The sequence below is a fragment of the Oncorhynchus nerka genome, linkage group LG10 (genome assembly GCF_034236695.1).
Source record: "Oncorhynchus nerka isolate Pitt River linkage group LG10, Oner_Uvic_2.0, whole genome shotgun sequence".
Classification (NCBI taxonomy): Eukaryota; Metazoa; Chordata; class Actinopteri; order Salmoniformes; family Salmonidae; genus Oncorhynchus; species Oncorhynchus nerka.
Genome location: NC_088405.1, coordinates 16348763 through 16365417, shown reverse-complemented (window position 1 = coordinate 16365417; position 16655 = coordinate 16348763). Strand labels below are relative to the sequence as shown.

General features: G+C 43.6%; 1 protein-coding gene across 1 annotated transcript; it reads left to right on the top strand.

Annotated features, from left to right (window-relative positions):
- Positions 1–12697: 12697 nt before the first annotated feature.
- Positions 12698–14281, top strand: LOC135573689 (polymeric immunoglobulin receptor-like; the record flags this gene model as incomplete). Its single annotated transcript, XM_065023277.1, has 3 exons — positions 12698–13019; positions 13508–13843; positions 14013–14281. Coding segments are annotated over 3 exons (813 nt in total), but the record flags the coding sequence as incomplete, so codon positions are not given.
- Between the last annotated feature and the right edge of the window lie 2374 nt (positions 14282–16655).

Here is a 16655-nt window from a genome sequence, read left to right as displayed (position 1 = left end):
CCCTCTACCCCTCCCCTCTACCCCCCCCCCTCAACTCCTCCCCTCTACCCCTCCCCTCTACCCTCCCCCCTCTACCCCTCCCCTCAACTCCTCCCCTCTACCCCTCCCCTCTGCCCCTCCCATCTACCCCTCCCCTCAACTCCTCCCCTCTCACCCCTCCCCTCTACCCCTCCCCTCTACCCCTCCCCTCTACCCCTCCCATCTACCCCTCCCCTCTACCCCTCCCCTCAACTCCTCCCCCTCTACCCCTCCCCTCTACCCCTCCCCTCAACTCCTCCCCTCTACCCCTCCCCTCTACCCCTCCCCTCAACTCCTCCCCTCTACCCCTCCCCTCTACCCCTCCCCTCAACTCCTCCCCTCTGCCCCCTCCCCCCCTCTACCCCTCCCCTCCCCCCTCCCTCAACTCCTCCCCTCTACCCTCCCCTCTACCCCTCCCCTCTACCCCTCCCCTCTACCCCTCCCCTCTACCCTCCCATCTACCCCTCCCCTCTACCCCTCCCCTCTACCCCTCCCCTCTATCCCTCCCCTTTACCCCTCCCCTCTACCCCTCCCCTTTACCCCTCCCCTCTACCCCTCCCATCTACCCCCCATCCCCTCTACCCTCCCGTCTACCCCTCCCATCTACCCCTCCCCTCCCCTACCCCTCCCCTCTATCCCTCCCCTTTACCCCTCCCCTACCCTCCCCTCTCCCCTTTACCCCTCCCATCTACCCCTCCCCTCTACCCTCCCGTCTACCCCTCCCCTTTACCCCCCCTCTACCCTCCTCTACCCCTCCCATCTACCCCTCCCTCTACCCTCCCGTCTACCCCTCCCATCTACCCCTCCCCTCTACCCCTCCCCTCCCTTACCCCTCCCCTCTACCCCTCCCCTCTACCCTCCCCTTTACCCCTCCCCTCTACCCCTCCCCTCTACCCCTCCCCTCTACCCCTCCCCTTTACCCCTCCCCTCTACCCTCCCGTCTACCCCCCCTCCCCTCTACCCCTCCCCTCTATCCCTCCCCTCTACCCCTCCCCTCTACCCCTCCCCTCTATCCCTCCCCTTTCCCCCCCCTCCCCTCCCCTCCCCTCACCCTCCCCTCCCTACCCCTCCCCTCTACCCCTCCCCTTTACCCCTCCCCTCTACCCTCCCGTCTACCCCTCCCATCTACCCCTCCCCTCTACCCCTCCCCTCTATCCCTCCCCTTTACCCTCCCCTCTACCCCTCCCCTCTATCCCTCCCCTTTACCCCTCCCCTCTACCCCTCCCCTCAACCCCTCCCCTCTACCCCTCCCGTCAACCCCTCCCCTCTACCCCTCCCCTATACCCCTCCCCTCTATCCCTCCCCTCAACTCCTCCCCTCTACCCCTCCCCTCTACCCCTCCCCTCAACTCCTCCCCTCTACCCCTCCCCTCTACCCCTCCCCTCTACCCCTCCCCTCTACTCCTCCCCTCTACTCCCTCTCCCCCTCCCCTCCCCTCCCTCCCCTCTACCCCTCCCCTCTCCCCTACCCCTCCCCTCTACCCCTCCCCTCCCTATCTCAGTGTTGATTTATATTTGCCATATATTTTCCAACTGTGCTGTTTCATGAAAGTTATAAACCTATATACAAAATCAGAACTGTTTGTGGTCGCCATTGAAAACTCACGTGTCCTGGTCTCTGTCTGCCCAAAATAAATGATGAACCCAAGTGGAGAGTTGAAGGACACATGTAAAGGAGTTCCCGGGGTTCAAACCAAATCTGTTAAAGTATGAGGGAGGGGGGTTATTAACAGTGGGGCGTTTATCATAGGTTACTGTTTAAGTACCCTAAGTTGGTATCCATCAACATTTACTTTGATTCATTTATGGCACCTTTTATTATGTTATTTTGAATATTATTTGTCATTTTGAATGTATTGTTTTAAAGGCTGGGGTTGAGCTCGTCCCAGAACCGGAGACGTGGGCAGACCATGATAAGCAGATTCCATTACCTTCCACAGCCACAGAGTCAGATTCCACAGCCACAGAGTCAGATTCCACAGCCACAGAGTCAGATTCCACAGCCACAGAGTCAGATTCCACAGCCACAGAGTCAGATTCCACAGCCACAGAGTCAGATTCCACAGCCACAAAGTCAGCATTTTATTTAAGGTTATGGATAAGGTTAACAGTGTGGCTAGGTTAGGGTTAAAGATAGGTTTAAAATACAATTTTAAGAAGATTAATTGTAGAAATGGGCGGGCTTTATGACTTTGTGGCTATGGAAGCTAGTGACAACTATCAAATGCTGCAATTACGTGCTCATCAGAACTTCCTATTTCCTAACTTGACAATTCAAAAGGCACTCGCACATCTGAGTTGTCTTTTTTGCAGGTGCATGGTAAGAGTTGAATAAATGTGAAAAATAAGAAAAATATAAGGGCAGTGTGCTGGTTTCTTATTTTTTTCAAGTTGATTCAACTGTTACCATGCACCTGCAAAAAAGATAATTTTCATCAATCATTGGGTACAGCGCAAGAAAAAGGTCAGAGAAATCTGAAATAGGGACATAATTCATGGTCACATTAACAACATAACATACATAGGTATTTCATCAATAAGACCTTTAGGAAATAATGTTTGCTCAGAGTATTATTTATATCACCTTCCCTGTCTGATATCTTAACTTTCCCTCTGCCACAAAATATAAAGGTAGAAATGTCATGTTTTAGGTCATTCAAATGTACTGCGACTGGATAATCCCTGTCGTTTCTCCTGATTGAATTTTTAAGATCACAGATTATCTGTTAGAAAGAACGAGAGGTTTTACCGACATAACAGAGCCCACATGGACATTTAATAATGTAAATAACATGGGTGGTGGAGCACGTAATAATGTCATTTATTTGGAACCATTTTCCTGTGTGTGGGTGGCAGAAATATTCACACTTCAACATATTGTTGCACTGTGCGCAACCTCTGCATTTATAGCAACCATTCTGAAGAGGGCGGTAAAGAGCCTGGCTGATTTTCTTTTGTGGCTGGCAGTTGGACCAATTTATCTCGTAAATTGCGACCTCTCCGATATACAATAAGTGGTGGATTCTTAAATTCAGCTGGAAAAGCTGGGTCCGATGATAAAACATTTCTTGACAGCATCAACCATTTTTTACGAGTTTAAAGTGTATGTGTTGGTGAACATTCCAGAATGTTATTTAGCTCCAGTGGGTCTTTTTGTAGCAGTTCATCTCGTGTTTTCCCCAATGCCAAATGAAGAGCTTCATCCACACATTGTGGAGAGTAGCCTCTTCTTAGAAACCTATCACGCATCTCCTCTGCTTTTTCTAGATAATCCTCTGTGGAGGCATTTACTGCACAGTCTGAAAAACTGGCTTCTTGGAAGTCCTCTTTTTAATGGCTCAGGTTGGAAACTGTCCCCCTGTAATATATTATTTCTGTCCGTTTCTGTTCTATACAGGGTGGTAAACAGGGTTCCATTTCATTTCTCAATCCACATATCGAGATAATGAACACGTTTAGTGTCACATTCAATAGTGAATTTGAGATTGGGGTCAATATCATTGAGTAATGCCATGAAGTCTGACAGCTCTTTTTCCGTTCCTCCTCATATGCAAAAACATGCTGTCAATATATCGATACCACTTCAGGACTTTATTCAAAAATTGATTTTTGTTTTCATTATTAACAAAACGTTCTTCAAAAAGACCCACATAAAGGTTAGCATGTCTCGGAGTGAATGTGAAGCCCATCGACGTTCCATTCGTTTGTAGGTGGTATTCATCATCAAACCTGAAATAGCTGTACGTCAAAACATATTCAGCTATAGAATAAAGTTTGTTGGTGGATATTCGTTAGTATCTCTGTCTCTCAAGTAGTGAGCTAGTGCTGCCAGCCCCTGTACAGGGAATACTGGTATATAGACTCTCCACATGTTTCATTCTTGTGCTTTTTGCTGATTTGTTTGGAACAATTCTTCAACCAATAAGAGTTTAGCTTTCTTAACATTGACAATATGGTCGAACTAGCTACATTATACATACTGATGAGGCTGTATTGGTCAACAACGAATTTGTTGTCATCTTTTGGTTGAAAAGGTTCAAAGGTCAGTGGTGAAACGTAACACAATCGGCAACTCGGCAGCAGCTTTTTCTCAGTTTCTGTTGTAATTCCGGAACTAGGAGTTCCACAGAACTCCGATAGCAAGTGAATGCAGCAATGAACCGTAAATGCAGAAGAATGTAGCGTTTAGGGCCCAAGACATATGGGCATCGTCTAAAACTACATTTTTGTCAAATAAACCAATAGTAACTCCACACCAGCCGCTGCCTCCACTCTAGTAGTGCAGGGTCAACTAACCCTACAGTTTAGCTAAACTGTCTTTTATCAACATGTAATGAAATGAGTCCTGTGGTACAGCAGCTTCCTGAGCTACTGCTGATGAGCTACCTTACAGAACAATGTGGTTTTGAGATGTGTCTATGACCAGGGTTTATTTTTCTATTCCTTTTTAGTATTTTTAAGACATTCATATCTGGATTTTGTCAAAACACCATAAAATCACGTAGACTGGATTATGGTAGGTCTAATCATGGGTTTACTTTGAATCTGATTTTTGGTCTGGTCTGTGGAGATATTGGTCAAACTTCACTTGGAAAAAAGTACATAAATAAAAATGTAAATTAATTTATTTGAATAAATCAAGTCATATCAGTTGTATTGACTGATCCACAGAATGTATTGTTACCAGCCAATCAGGGGCATGTTCACTTAAACAGAAGCAGAAAGAGGGGTACAGACTGTGATGTGTATAGGAGACATTGTCGTTGGTGCCTCTTCCCTTGACACATACATTTGTGTACAGTTTGTACCACACAGAAACACAAACTACACATGGCTCCTCATCTCTCCCTCCTCCTCCTCATCTTCTCTAGACTCTCAGATAAGCGTAAAATGTTTTTATGAAGTAATAAAGTCTCATGGTTCAGTGCACTGCTGCTATCCTCCTATATCCAATGTTATATATAAACACCAAAGGAGGCTGGAGGGAGGATCTTTAGGAGGACAGGTTTATTGTAATGGCTGGAATGTTATAAATGGAACAGTATCAAACAAATGGAAACTACATGTTTGGCTCCGTTCCATTTATTCCATTCCAGCCATTACAATGAGAACAACCTTCTATTTTAAAGCAACTGCACTGCCATTATCTGAAGATATAGAAATGCATTTAGTAATGTCTACAAATATTTTTGCCAAGTATATTCTATTACAGACACCTTAAAGTCCCAAAACGTGATTTTCCTGTGTTTTATATATACTGTATTTCCACACTATGAGGTTGGACAAATACTGTGAAATTGTGAAAATTATGTTAATGCTCTTTTAGTGTAAGAGCTGTTTGGAAAGAGCCTAAAATGTCAGCCTGTTTTGGTGGGATGGAGTTGTGGCAATCCATGGTGCAATCACCATGCTGTAAATTAGTTCAAATAACTTGGAAGTTCCCGCCCTGAATGCTGATTGGCTGACAGCCATGGTATATCATACCGTATACCACAGGTATGACAAAACAGGTATTTTTACTGCTCTAATTACATTGGTAACCAGTTTTAAATAGCAATAAGGCAACTGAAGAGTTTGTGGTATATGGCCAATATACTATAGCTAAGGGCTGTATCAAGGCACTCTGCGTTGCGTCGTGCGAAAGAACATCCCTTAGCCGTGGAATATTGGCCGTATACCACACCCCCTTGTGACTTTTTACTTTCTTTTTTAAAAATATTTTATTTTTGCATTTTCCAATTAAGAACATTCAAAACAAAAGTGAAAAGATATTAGACAACGATAGGACAAAGTGACAGTAACAGACGAGCGTAACAAAAAAATAATTATAATTATTATTATATATACAAACATACAATAAGAAAAAAAAAATTACGAGACATTGGATCACCTGCCGTAGGCTACATATTCTACATTACGTGTGAAACATTATGTGAGGATTATATAGAGATTCAATCAATGAGATGAGAGGGGATATTCTCCATATAGTCAAGAAAAGGATTATATATAGATTCAATCAATGAGATGTGGGGGGAGATTCTCCATATAGTCAATAAAAGGATTATATATAGATTCAATCAATGAGATGAGAGGGGATATTCTCCATATAGTCAAGAAAAGGATTATGTATAGATTCAATCAATGAGATGTGGGGGGAGATTCTCCATATAGTCAATAAAAGGATTATATATAGATTCAATCAATGAGATGAGAGGGGATATTCTCCATATAGTCAAGAAAAGGATTATATATAGATTCAATCAATGAGATGTGGGGGGAGATTCTCCATATAGTCAATAAAAGGTTGGATTATATATAGATTCAATCAATGAGATGTGGGGGGAGAATCTCCATATAGTCAATAAAAGGTTGGATTATATATAGATTCAATCAATGAGATGTGGGGGGAGATTCTCCATATAGTCAATAAAAGGATTATATATAGATTCAATCAATGAGATGTGGGGAGAGATTCTCCATATAGTCAATAAAAGGTTGCCAAATTCTGTAAAATGTCTTTAACTTATTCCTCAAGCAGTAAGTGGTTTTCTCCAAAGGGATACAGATTAACTTCCGATAGCCACATTGCAACTGGCAGGAAGGAATCCAATTTCCATTTCAAGGCAATATATTTCTTGGCCATCGCTAGCAATATTTCTGTTAGCTTTATAGTATGGCTTTGCCTAAGATTGGTGTTAGTAAAGTTACCCAGTAGACAGACCTCCGGGTCTACTTTAAGACCAATAAGAAAGAGAGTTCCACAGCTATCTACCAAGAACAGGTAATGAGGAATGAGCCTGGAGAAATGTAACCACTAAAAATCATAGACAGAGCTATGGATGCAAGGCGTGACCATCCAAGCTAACACAATTATAGTTTTAAGCATGTTTACAAATATTGGAGTAAAAAAACATTTAAAAACATTTTCAATCAAATTTCTTGAGAGTACTAATATTTCTGTCCTCACTAAACCAGAGAAATACATAAAGTCTCACTCCAGTCACCTTTTCACCTCATTTATCACATCTCAATAGGTGGTCGAGGTATCCTCATGACATGGCACAAGTGGGGGATGGACCTTTCCTCTTTTGTTGTCCATCGTTCCTCTATTGTTCCCACAAGGATGAGGCCGATGACATCACAGATTCCCATTAGACCAAAACGTTGAAACAAAAAACACTATTTTGCTCAAAACCTATTTTTTTTACCCTTAAATGTATTTGGGATTTTATTACTCAACAGGAAATGTTCATTAATAGCTGGAGTGTGTCTTTAAATACATGCATTAATTATCTTTGAGACATTAAGTTGAAATACTGTGGAATTCCATTCATTCCTGTTGAAGACGACTCCTTCTGAGGAGTACCAATATGGTAGACAGGTGCTTCAAAGCCTCGCATTGGCCAATACATAGCTTCAGCAATCTAGTGTTTGTATACACTGAGGGTAGAAATCATTAGGGACACTAACATTGAGTTGCATTCCACAGAGATGCTGGCTCATGTTAACTCTAACGGTTTCCACAGTGTGTCAGGTTGGCTGGATAACCTTTGGGTGGTGGACCTTTCTTGATACACAGGGGAAACTTTTGATTGTGAAAAACAAAGCAGCGTTGCAGTTCTTGACACAGTCAAACCGGTGCGCCTGGAACCTACTACCATACCCTGTTCAAAAGCACTTAAAGCTTTTGTCTTGACCATACACAATCCATGTCTCAATTGTCTCAAGGATTAAAAACTCTTCTTTAACCTGTCTCCTCTTCTTCATCTACACTGATTGAAGTGGATTTAACAAGTGACATCAATAAAGGATTGTATCTTTCACCTTGATTCACCTGGTCAGTCTATATAATGGAAATAGCAGGTGTTCTTAATGTTTTGTCCATCAGTGTACATCATTGCCTATGATATGACATGTGTTGCTTCTCCCTTGGTGAATTTGTGTCGGCACCTCTGTGTTCAGGTACACCAGAACTCTATGTGGACCAACAGGAAGTTTCTGGAGTAGAAGGAGGGAGTGTCACTGTCCGTTGTTACTATAGTACCACACCTGCCTCCACCACCACCCCTACCCCCTCTTCCACCATCATCATCTCCACTGTTAATCAACTGACCACAACACAGACTGACACCATCATTAGTAAGTAATGAGAGACCAGTTATAACCAAAAATAGTGGAATGAGTCTTTCAAATTCACAGAATCCAACTGAAGTCAACTGCTGTCTCCTCTTCCACCTCTCAGGCCCCAGTCAACAACACACACCATGTAGCCCAGGGGTAAGTGTACACTACCACCTCTTCAACCGGTACTCAACAAGCAAAAAGGTCATTTATTTAAATGTCAATTATTGGATTAATGAATTGTGTTGTTTTAAAAGCACATACAAAAGAGATATGTCCCCTGAATGCCTCATTCTTAAATTATATGTCTGATTGACATTTGCAGAGTATCATGTCCTCAAAGCAGTGTTGTTCTTCTACAGATGGGAGAGAACACTCTTCTACCTTCCAAAAACTGTTAATGCAGTGCTCTTCATCCTGTGCAACGTCATTGCTGTGGTGAAGTTCAGAGCAACCCGACTCTGAGGTGAAACAGGAAGAGTAGAAACTAGATTTATTTAGCATTTGCACATTTTTCATTGCGGGCTATGTCTTTATCTTCTTCACCTTCTCCAGCTTTAATGGAATATTTGATTTGATGTAGATTTTTGACTTTCTTGTAACGACTTTTGTTACCCACAAGGATAGGAAAACCAAACCACACACACACACACACACACACACACACACACACACACACACACACACACACACACACACACACACACACACACACACACACACACACACACACACACACACACACACACACACACACACACACACACACAGAAATCAAGGTTACATTTAAATGTTTTTGGTTCATATATGAATCCTGAGTTCTTGAGTTGCTTCATTGTTGATATTTGGTTGTCTGGTTTTCTGTAACAAATCGTCTCCTTGTTGAATCAGAGCCTTGGAGAACTATTCTGTCTTTACCTTCTCCAGCTTTAATGGAATATATAAATGCTTAGTTAAAGTTTTTTTTTAGTGCTTTGATTCTATTTTCGAAAGTATGTAGTTCATTTTCACAACTCTTAGTACAAAACTCCAAACTGGTCAACCTTGTAATGCAGTCAGTCTTTCATTCATAACCTGTCATTGTGCGACATTTGGATTGTCAACATCTCTAACCACACAACCACTGATTCAAAATATATGTTTTTTGTGAAATGTACTGAGGACATTGGTTTAATCACAAAAACTCAACATAATGAATTTAGTCCTTTTAACTACCAGTTAATCCAATAGCAAACAATGCAAGATAAGTGTTTTAAATCGCCCTTATAAGTGCTGAAAGTAATATGCTACAGTACTGTAAATTACATTAGGTTACATTACATTACATTGTATCACATTAGGCAATACACTTACATTACCCAACAAAATTGACAGAAAATCTTTAACTTTCCATAATATCTATCCAATGTGTAATTAAAGGTGTGATCAATGAAGACATTGTTCTGAATTGATGTCGTAGCCTGCTTCATCCATGGCCAGAAGGAGGATGGCACTCTCATGGGGATGGTGACCTCACACCTTCCACCTCCATGCTGAAAAATAATCCTCAATAGGGCTGAGGAAAGGAGAGTTTTGGGGCAGATATAGGGTCACGGTATGGGAATGGGCAGAAACCATGCCTGAACAACCTCTGCATGGTGGAACCTGACATTGTCCCACATAGGTGACCCCTTCACCTTGACAGATCTGCTCAATTTCATTAAGAAACACAATGAGGTGTGCAGCGTTGTAAGATCCAAGTAATGGCCTACGTCCTCCACACCATCTTCAGAGGTAGCAGCACACATGGAGATGTTTCACCACATTGTCCAGGCATTTGGACGGTCTCCCGTTGGCCGATGAGAGTCCACCCACGGCGCCGACATTTAGCCAGGTTAAAGCCCGCTTCATCAACAAAGATATACTTATGATGGTTAACAACAGTGTCAAGCACCATCACTATCACATTTAAGGTAAGACCCAGGTGCAGACAGTGTCGAAACAACAAAGTTTATTCGAACAGGGGCAGACAAAATGACAGGTCAAGGGCAGGCAGAGGTCAGTAATCCAGATAGGTGGGGCAAAGGTACAGCACGGCAGGCAGGCTCAGGGTCAGGGTAGGCAGGCTCAGGGTCAGGGCAGGCAGGCTCAGGGTCAGGGTAGGCAGGCTCAGGGTCAGGGTAGGCAGAATGGTCAACACCGGGGAAACTAGGAAACAGGAACAATCCAGAGACAGGAGCAGATGGAAAAACACTGGTAAGCTTGATGGAACAAAACAAACTGGCAACAGATGAACAGAGAACACAGGTATAAATACACAGGGGATAATGACATGATGGGCGACAGCTGGAGGGGGGTGGAGACAATCACAAAGACAGGTGAAACAGATCAGGGTGTGACAGTCAAAATACATTTGGGTTAGTTATTTTTACAGTATTGTTCCTTCATAATATTGTGAAGTAGCATGTGCATCAAATAGTAACAGTAATACAGGGCTGTACCTGAACACACTCAGCCCGCAGTTGTTTCACCCGGTCATCAAAAGGCACCAGGTAAATGTGTTTTATAGATACCTGGTGCCTCTTCATAAGGTGGCCGATTGTTGGTAGGCTGATGGATGCCACATTGGCAAAGGTGTCATCGTTCTCCTCAATGGCCTGCTTGATTTCGGACAGCCGTATGTCATTCCTGGCCCTCACCATTTCCACCAAGTCCCACTACTGCTGGACGGTCAGCACACAGCCACGGCCACCACCATGGGGTCTTCTGTCAATTCTGGTGGTAGAACAGAGTGTACTGTCAATAGTTCATACTGTAGGAATGCTGTAACATGTTTTGTGAATTTACATGTACTACAATATGTCATTTACTGTAAATGCAATTGTAAACCATAGTGTATATTCTGCAGACTTGCCGGTTTTCTTGACAAAATGTTATCATGGTTGAATTGACAGTTGATCTTATCAGATATGGGTGAACCAATCTGGCAGCCTCTGCCATGGTAAGGCCTCTGTTTACCACAAGGTCAACAAAAATGGCCGGACTTCATTAGATGCCCACCTCTTTGATGGTGCCCATGCCCACCTCTTTGACGGGGCCCCATGCCCACCTCTTTGACGGGGCCCCATGCCCTCCTCTTTGACGGTGCCCATGCCCACCTCTTTGACGGGGCCCCATGCCCACCTCAATGACGGTGCCCATGCCCACCTCTTTGACGGTGCCCATGCCCACCTCTTTGACGGGGCCCCATGCCCACCTCTTTGACGGTGCCCATGCCCACCTCTTTGACGGTGCCCATGCCCACCTCTTTGACGGTGCCCATGCCCACATCTTTGACAGGGCCTCATGCCCACCTCTTTGACGGTGCCCATGCCCACCTCTTTGACGGTGCCCATGACCACCTCTTTGACGGCGCCCATGCCCACCTCTTTGACGGTGCCCATGCCCACCTCTTTGACAGGGCCCATGCCAGACACTGTGATCCTGTCCGACGATATACCCGGACAGGGCCAAACTGGCAGGATAAAACTCACCCACTTTGCCAAAGCATAGCCCCCTCACCACTAGAGGGATGTCTTCAAACACCAACCTACTACCCTGAGACAAGGCCGAGTATAGCCCCCGAAGATCTTGGAGCCAATAACAGAACGTATAGCTCAACATAACATGACGTCATAGAAAGAGTTTAGCTGAAACTTGCAGCATTCTGAGCTAACTTTCACACTTTCTGTTAGAGGACATCTGGTGTTATGAGCTGTACATTTCCTTTATAGAAGGTGGAGAGAAACAGAGAGTGTTCTGTTTGAATGTAAAATCACATCAGACTGGGTTGTGGTCCAGAGAATCCTGAAACATGAACCTGGTTTAAAGTGAGAGTCTGTGTAGGTCTTGGTCTAGTACCCATCACTACATCTCAGTAGCACATGACCCCTCAAATCTAGCATAGACATTCATGATATAGTTTCTTATATACGGAAAATAGATTTTTGCCAATGGAAATGTGGTGCATGTCGCCCAATTATTGAATCTTGATAATCATTAGTGGCCTCTATGTTCCAGTAGGGAGTAACATGATAACAGTGACTCTTGGTCCCAAAGAGCTCTTGGAGAAAGCTAGAAGCTGAAATATAGTGTTGTGACTATGATTTTGGGGTTAAAGTAGTCTATATGATGCAATAGTTCCTATCTTCCACTGAGGGGGGCATGTCCATACAAACACAAACAGGAAGAAAGTTAAAGTGAGGTCTGTGAACAAGAAGTAATTATCACTGGTGCCGTTGTCCTTGACACACGTTTGTGCTCAAGTTCAATATAACATAACAGGCAGACTCTAACTCTCACATGGCTCTTCATCTCTCCCTCCTCCAACTCCTCCTCATCTTCTACAGAGTCTCAGCAGGTAAGGGTAACATTTCTATGAATTAAGGGTGAAGTCCCCTGAGTCAATTCACTTTAAACACTGTATAATCGATCTCAATCATGAACAAGCTGTTTAAAAGTGTTTCGAGCAATGCAATTTTTGTTATTTTTCCTCTGTACAGATTGTGTTAAATGCTAACTCGAATTGAAATGTGATTTGTGTTGATGTGTCCACAGTGAGGACTGTGTCTGTGCAGACAGGAGGCTCCATCACCATCCCATGTAGCTATGATCAGTATTACATCAACCATGTGAAGTACTGGTGTAAAGGATTAGTTTGGGATGTATGTTCTTATGTAGTACGTACTGACCATCCTAAGAGCAGTGGTAAGACCTCAATCTCTGATGACATCAACAAGAGAATCTTCACTGTGACCATGACTGACCTGGTTTCAAGGGACTCTAATACTTACAGGTGTGTTGTGGAGATCAATAGAGGACCAGATATCATGATACAATGGTTCTACCTGTCTGTCACTCCAGGTAAGATCCCTTCACTGCTTGTATCTAGTAAAGTGGAATGAATAGTGCTCAGCAATGTCCTATGGAGTGTCCTGTAATCCTGCAATGTCAAATACGAAATAATGACCCAATTATGACTAGCTATTTATAACAAATGAAATGAGAATTGTGCAACCACTTTGAAATGTATAGACAGATTTATACCTTACATCTATGTGCAATGAACTGACCATGTCTTGAAGCTGTACAGTGTTTGTTTACAATTAGATTGCTTAAAAACAGCTGAGTAAAACAATATTATATTTTGGGTCATGATGGGGAATAATGTAACTGAGCTTGTGATGCAAGTTACATTCTTCAAGAATCAACGGCTAAATATAATTATTATGAATTTAAAAGACCAAAAATGGATGTACCAGTCACAGAATGCAGCTTGAAGGAATTTGTAAGGAGGCTGTTGTAAAAGTCATTTTTTCTCCCCTGAATTCTTGTTTTTTACCTGTGTTCAGGTACTCCAGAACTCTATGTGGACCAACAGGAAGTGACTGGAGTAGAAGGAGGGAGTGTCACTGTCTGTTGTTACTATAGTAACTCTGGAGACATGAAGTGGTGCAGGATGGGTGGTGATTGTGTGAGTGGGTATTCTGGGACTTTACATGGAACATCAGTGGCATTAACGCGGACTAGTGATGCCAACAACAGAAAAGTCTTAACAGTGACTATGAGTGGACTGAAGATGGAGAACACTGACTGGTATTGGTGTAGAGTTGGAGAACTAGAGATGCCTGTTCACATCACTGTCAGTCAACAAACTGCAACACAGAGAACCTCTAAGATGACCTCAAGTTAGTAGATCAATCACATACTTTATGATCAATATGATTCACTTTGTTTTATCCACTGGTATTATCTGGAACTAATTGTAATATGAACTATGAATGTGATGTTGCTATACAACCTGACTATCTGGTTTACCATTAACTTCATTGATGATATTGTTGTTTTACCTCACAGCAACCCAAGATCCAACCCCTCAACAACCCTCTGCCTCTCCAACTGCTGAGCCTGTTCAGACTGACAACACAAGTCAAGGAGATGAGGGGAACATGGAGGAAGTCCACCAGAGGTTATTATCACTCCTTCAGATGTTTTATCCCACATGTTGTTAGATAATATGAACTCAGAGAAACATTACAATTCCATCATACACTACAACAGTTAATGCAAACCAAACACCCTCCCTAAATGCATATAGAGACTGTTATCACTTCCTCCTGGGTAGAACATCTCTGTGGTTGCCTTGTGAGAAGTAGCCGCAATGTTGGTATTATTCTCACTCTCTCATTTGCAAGGTCATGTTGCACACATAAAACTAACGTAATTTCAACAGTAAACATTTTATCTCTTCAAGTTTCTAAACTTACAAAGATACAATCAACCATGGACGAATGATAGCATACCTAGCTTCACGTTGAAATTATGGTGTTTGTTGTTGGGCTAATCAGATGTCAGTGTAGCCTACATAAACCCAACCTCACTCTGAATTTACTTTCACGTACAGCTTGTGTAAGAAAAGTTAGAGAAGTTACTTTCAACTATTTCATGTTATAGTAGTAGGTAGTCTATGCAAATGAGTGTGGAAATTGAGTGTGGAAAATGATCAATGTGCTGACATTACAGTTTAGCTGAGTTGAACACAGCTCGTTTCCAAAGCTAAGCAGCGTTCAAAGAGAAAGGCACCTGGATGGTAGACTCGTTGTCTCTGATGTGCATTACCCATCATATACCAGTAGGAGTCACTGTTTAGGCAGGAATTGTTGGACTGTGGCTTCACATTGTAATTTATTTAACTAGGCAAGTCAGAACCTCTTGGAACTCTGGCAGAGGTATTTCATTGTTGGATAAAAAACGTTCTCGTTTTAAACAAGATATTTTGTCATGACAAGATGCTCGACTATGCATATAATTGACAGCTTTGGATAGAAAAGACTCTGACTCCGTGTGTTTACGGACATATTCAATCAATCCCTATACCAGTCTGCTGTTCCCACATGCTTCAAGAGGGCCACCATTGTTCCTGTTCCCAAGAAAGCTAAGTTAACTGAGCTAAACGACTACCGCCCCGTAGCACTCACTTCCGTCATCATGAAGTGCTTTGAGAGACTAGTCAAGGACCATATCACCTCCACCCTACCTGACACCCTAGACCCACTCCAATTTGCTTACCGCCCAAATAGGTCCACAGACGATGCAATCTCAACCACACTGCACACTGCCCTAACCCACCTGGACAAGAGGAATACCTATGTGAGAATGCTGTTCATCGACTACAGCTCGGCATTCAACACCATAGTACCCTCCAAGCTCGTCATCAAGCTCGAGACCCTGGGTCTCGACCCCGCCCTGTGCAACTGGGTACTGGACTTCCTGACGGGCCGCCCCCAGGTGGTGAGGGTAGGCAACAACATCTCCTCCCCGCTGATCCTCAACACGGGGGCCCCACAAGGGTGCGTTCTGAGCCCTCTCCTGTACTCCCTGTTCACCCACGACTGCGTGGCCACGAACGCCTCCAACTCAATCATCAAGTTTGCGGACGACACAACAGTGGTAGGCTTGATTACCAACAACGACGAGACGGCCTACAGGGAGGAGGTGAGGGCCCTCGGAGTGTGGTGTCAGGAAAATAACCTCACACTCAACGTCAACAAAACTAAGGAGATGATTGTGGACTTCAGTAAACAGCAGAGGGAACACCCCCCTATCCACATCGATGGAACAGTAGTGGAGAGGGTAGCAAGTTTTAAGTTCCTCGGCATACACATCACAGACAAACTGAATTGGTCCACTCACACTGACAGCGTCGTGAAGAAGGCGCAGCAGCGCCTCTTCAACCTCAGGAGGCTGAAGAAATGCGGCTTGTCACCAAAAGCACTCACAAACTTCTACAGATGCACAATCGAGAGCATCCTGGCGGGCTGTATCACCGCCTGGTACGGCAACTGCTTCGCCCTCAACCATAAGGCTCTCCAGAGGGTAGTGAGGTCTGCACAACGCATCACCGGGGGCAAACTACCTGCCTTCCAGGACACCTACACCACCCGATGTTACAGGAAGGCCATAAAGATCATCAAGGACATCAACCACCCGAACCACTGCCTGTTCACCCCGCTATCATCCAGAAGGCGAGGTCAGTACAGGTGCATCAAAGCTGGGACCGAGAGACTGAAAAACAGCTTCTATCTCAAGGCCATCAGACTGTTAAACAGCCACCACTAACATTTAGTGGCTGTTGCCAACACACTGTCATTGACACTGACCCAACTCCAGCCACTTTAATAATGGGAATTGATGGGAAATGATGTAAATATATCACTAGCCACTTTAAACAATGCTACCTTATATAATGTTACTTACCCTACATTATTCATCTCATATGCATACGTATATACTGTACTCTACATCATCGACTGCATCCTTATGTAATACATGTATCACTAGCCACTTTAACTATGCCACTTTGTTTACTTTGTCTACATACTCATCTCATATGTATATACTGTACTCGATACCATCTACTGTATGCTGCTCTGTACCATCACTCATTCATATATCCTTATGTACATATTCTTTATCCCCTTACACTGTGTATAAGAGAGT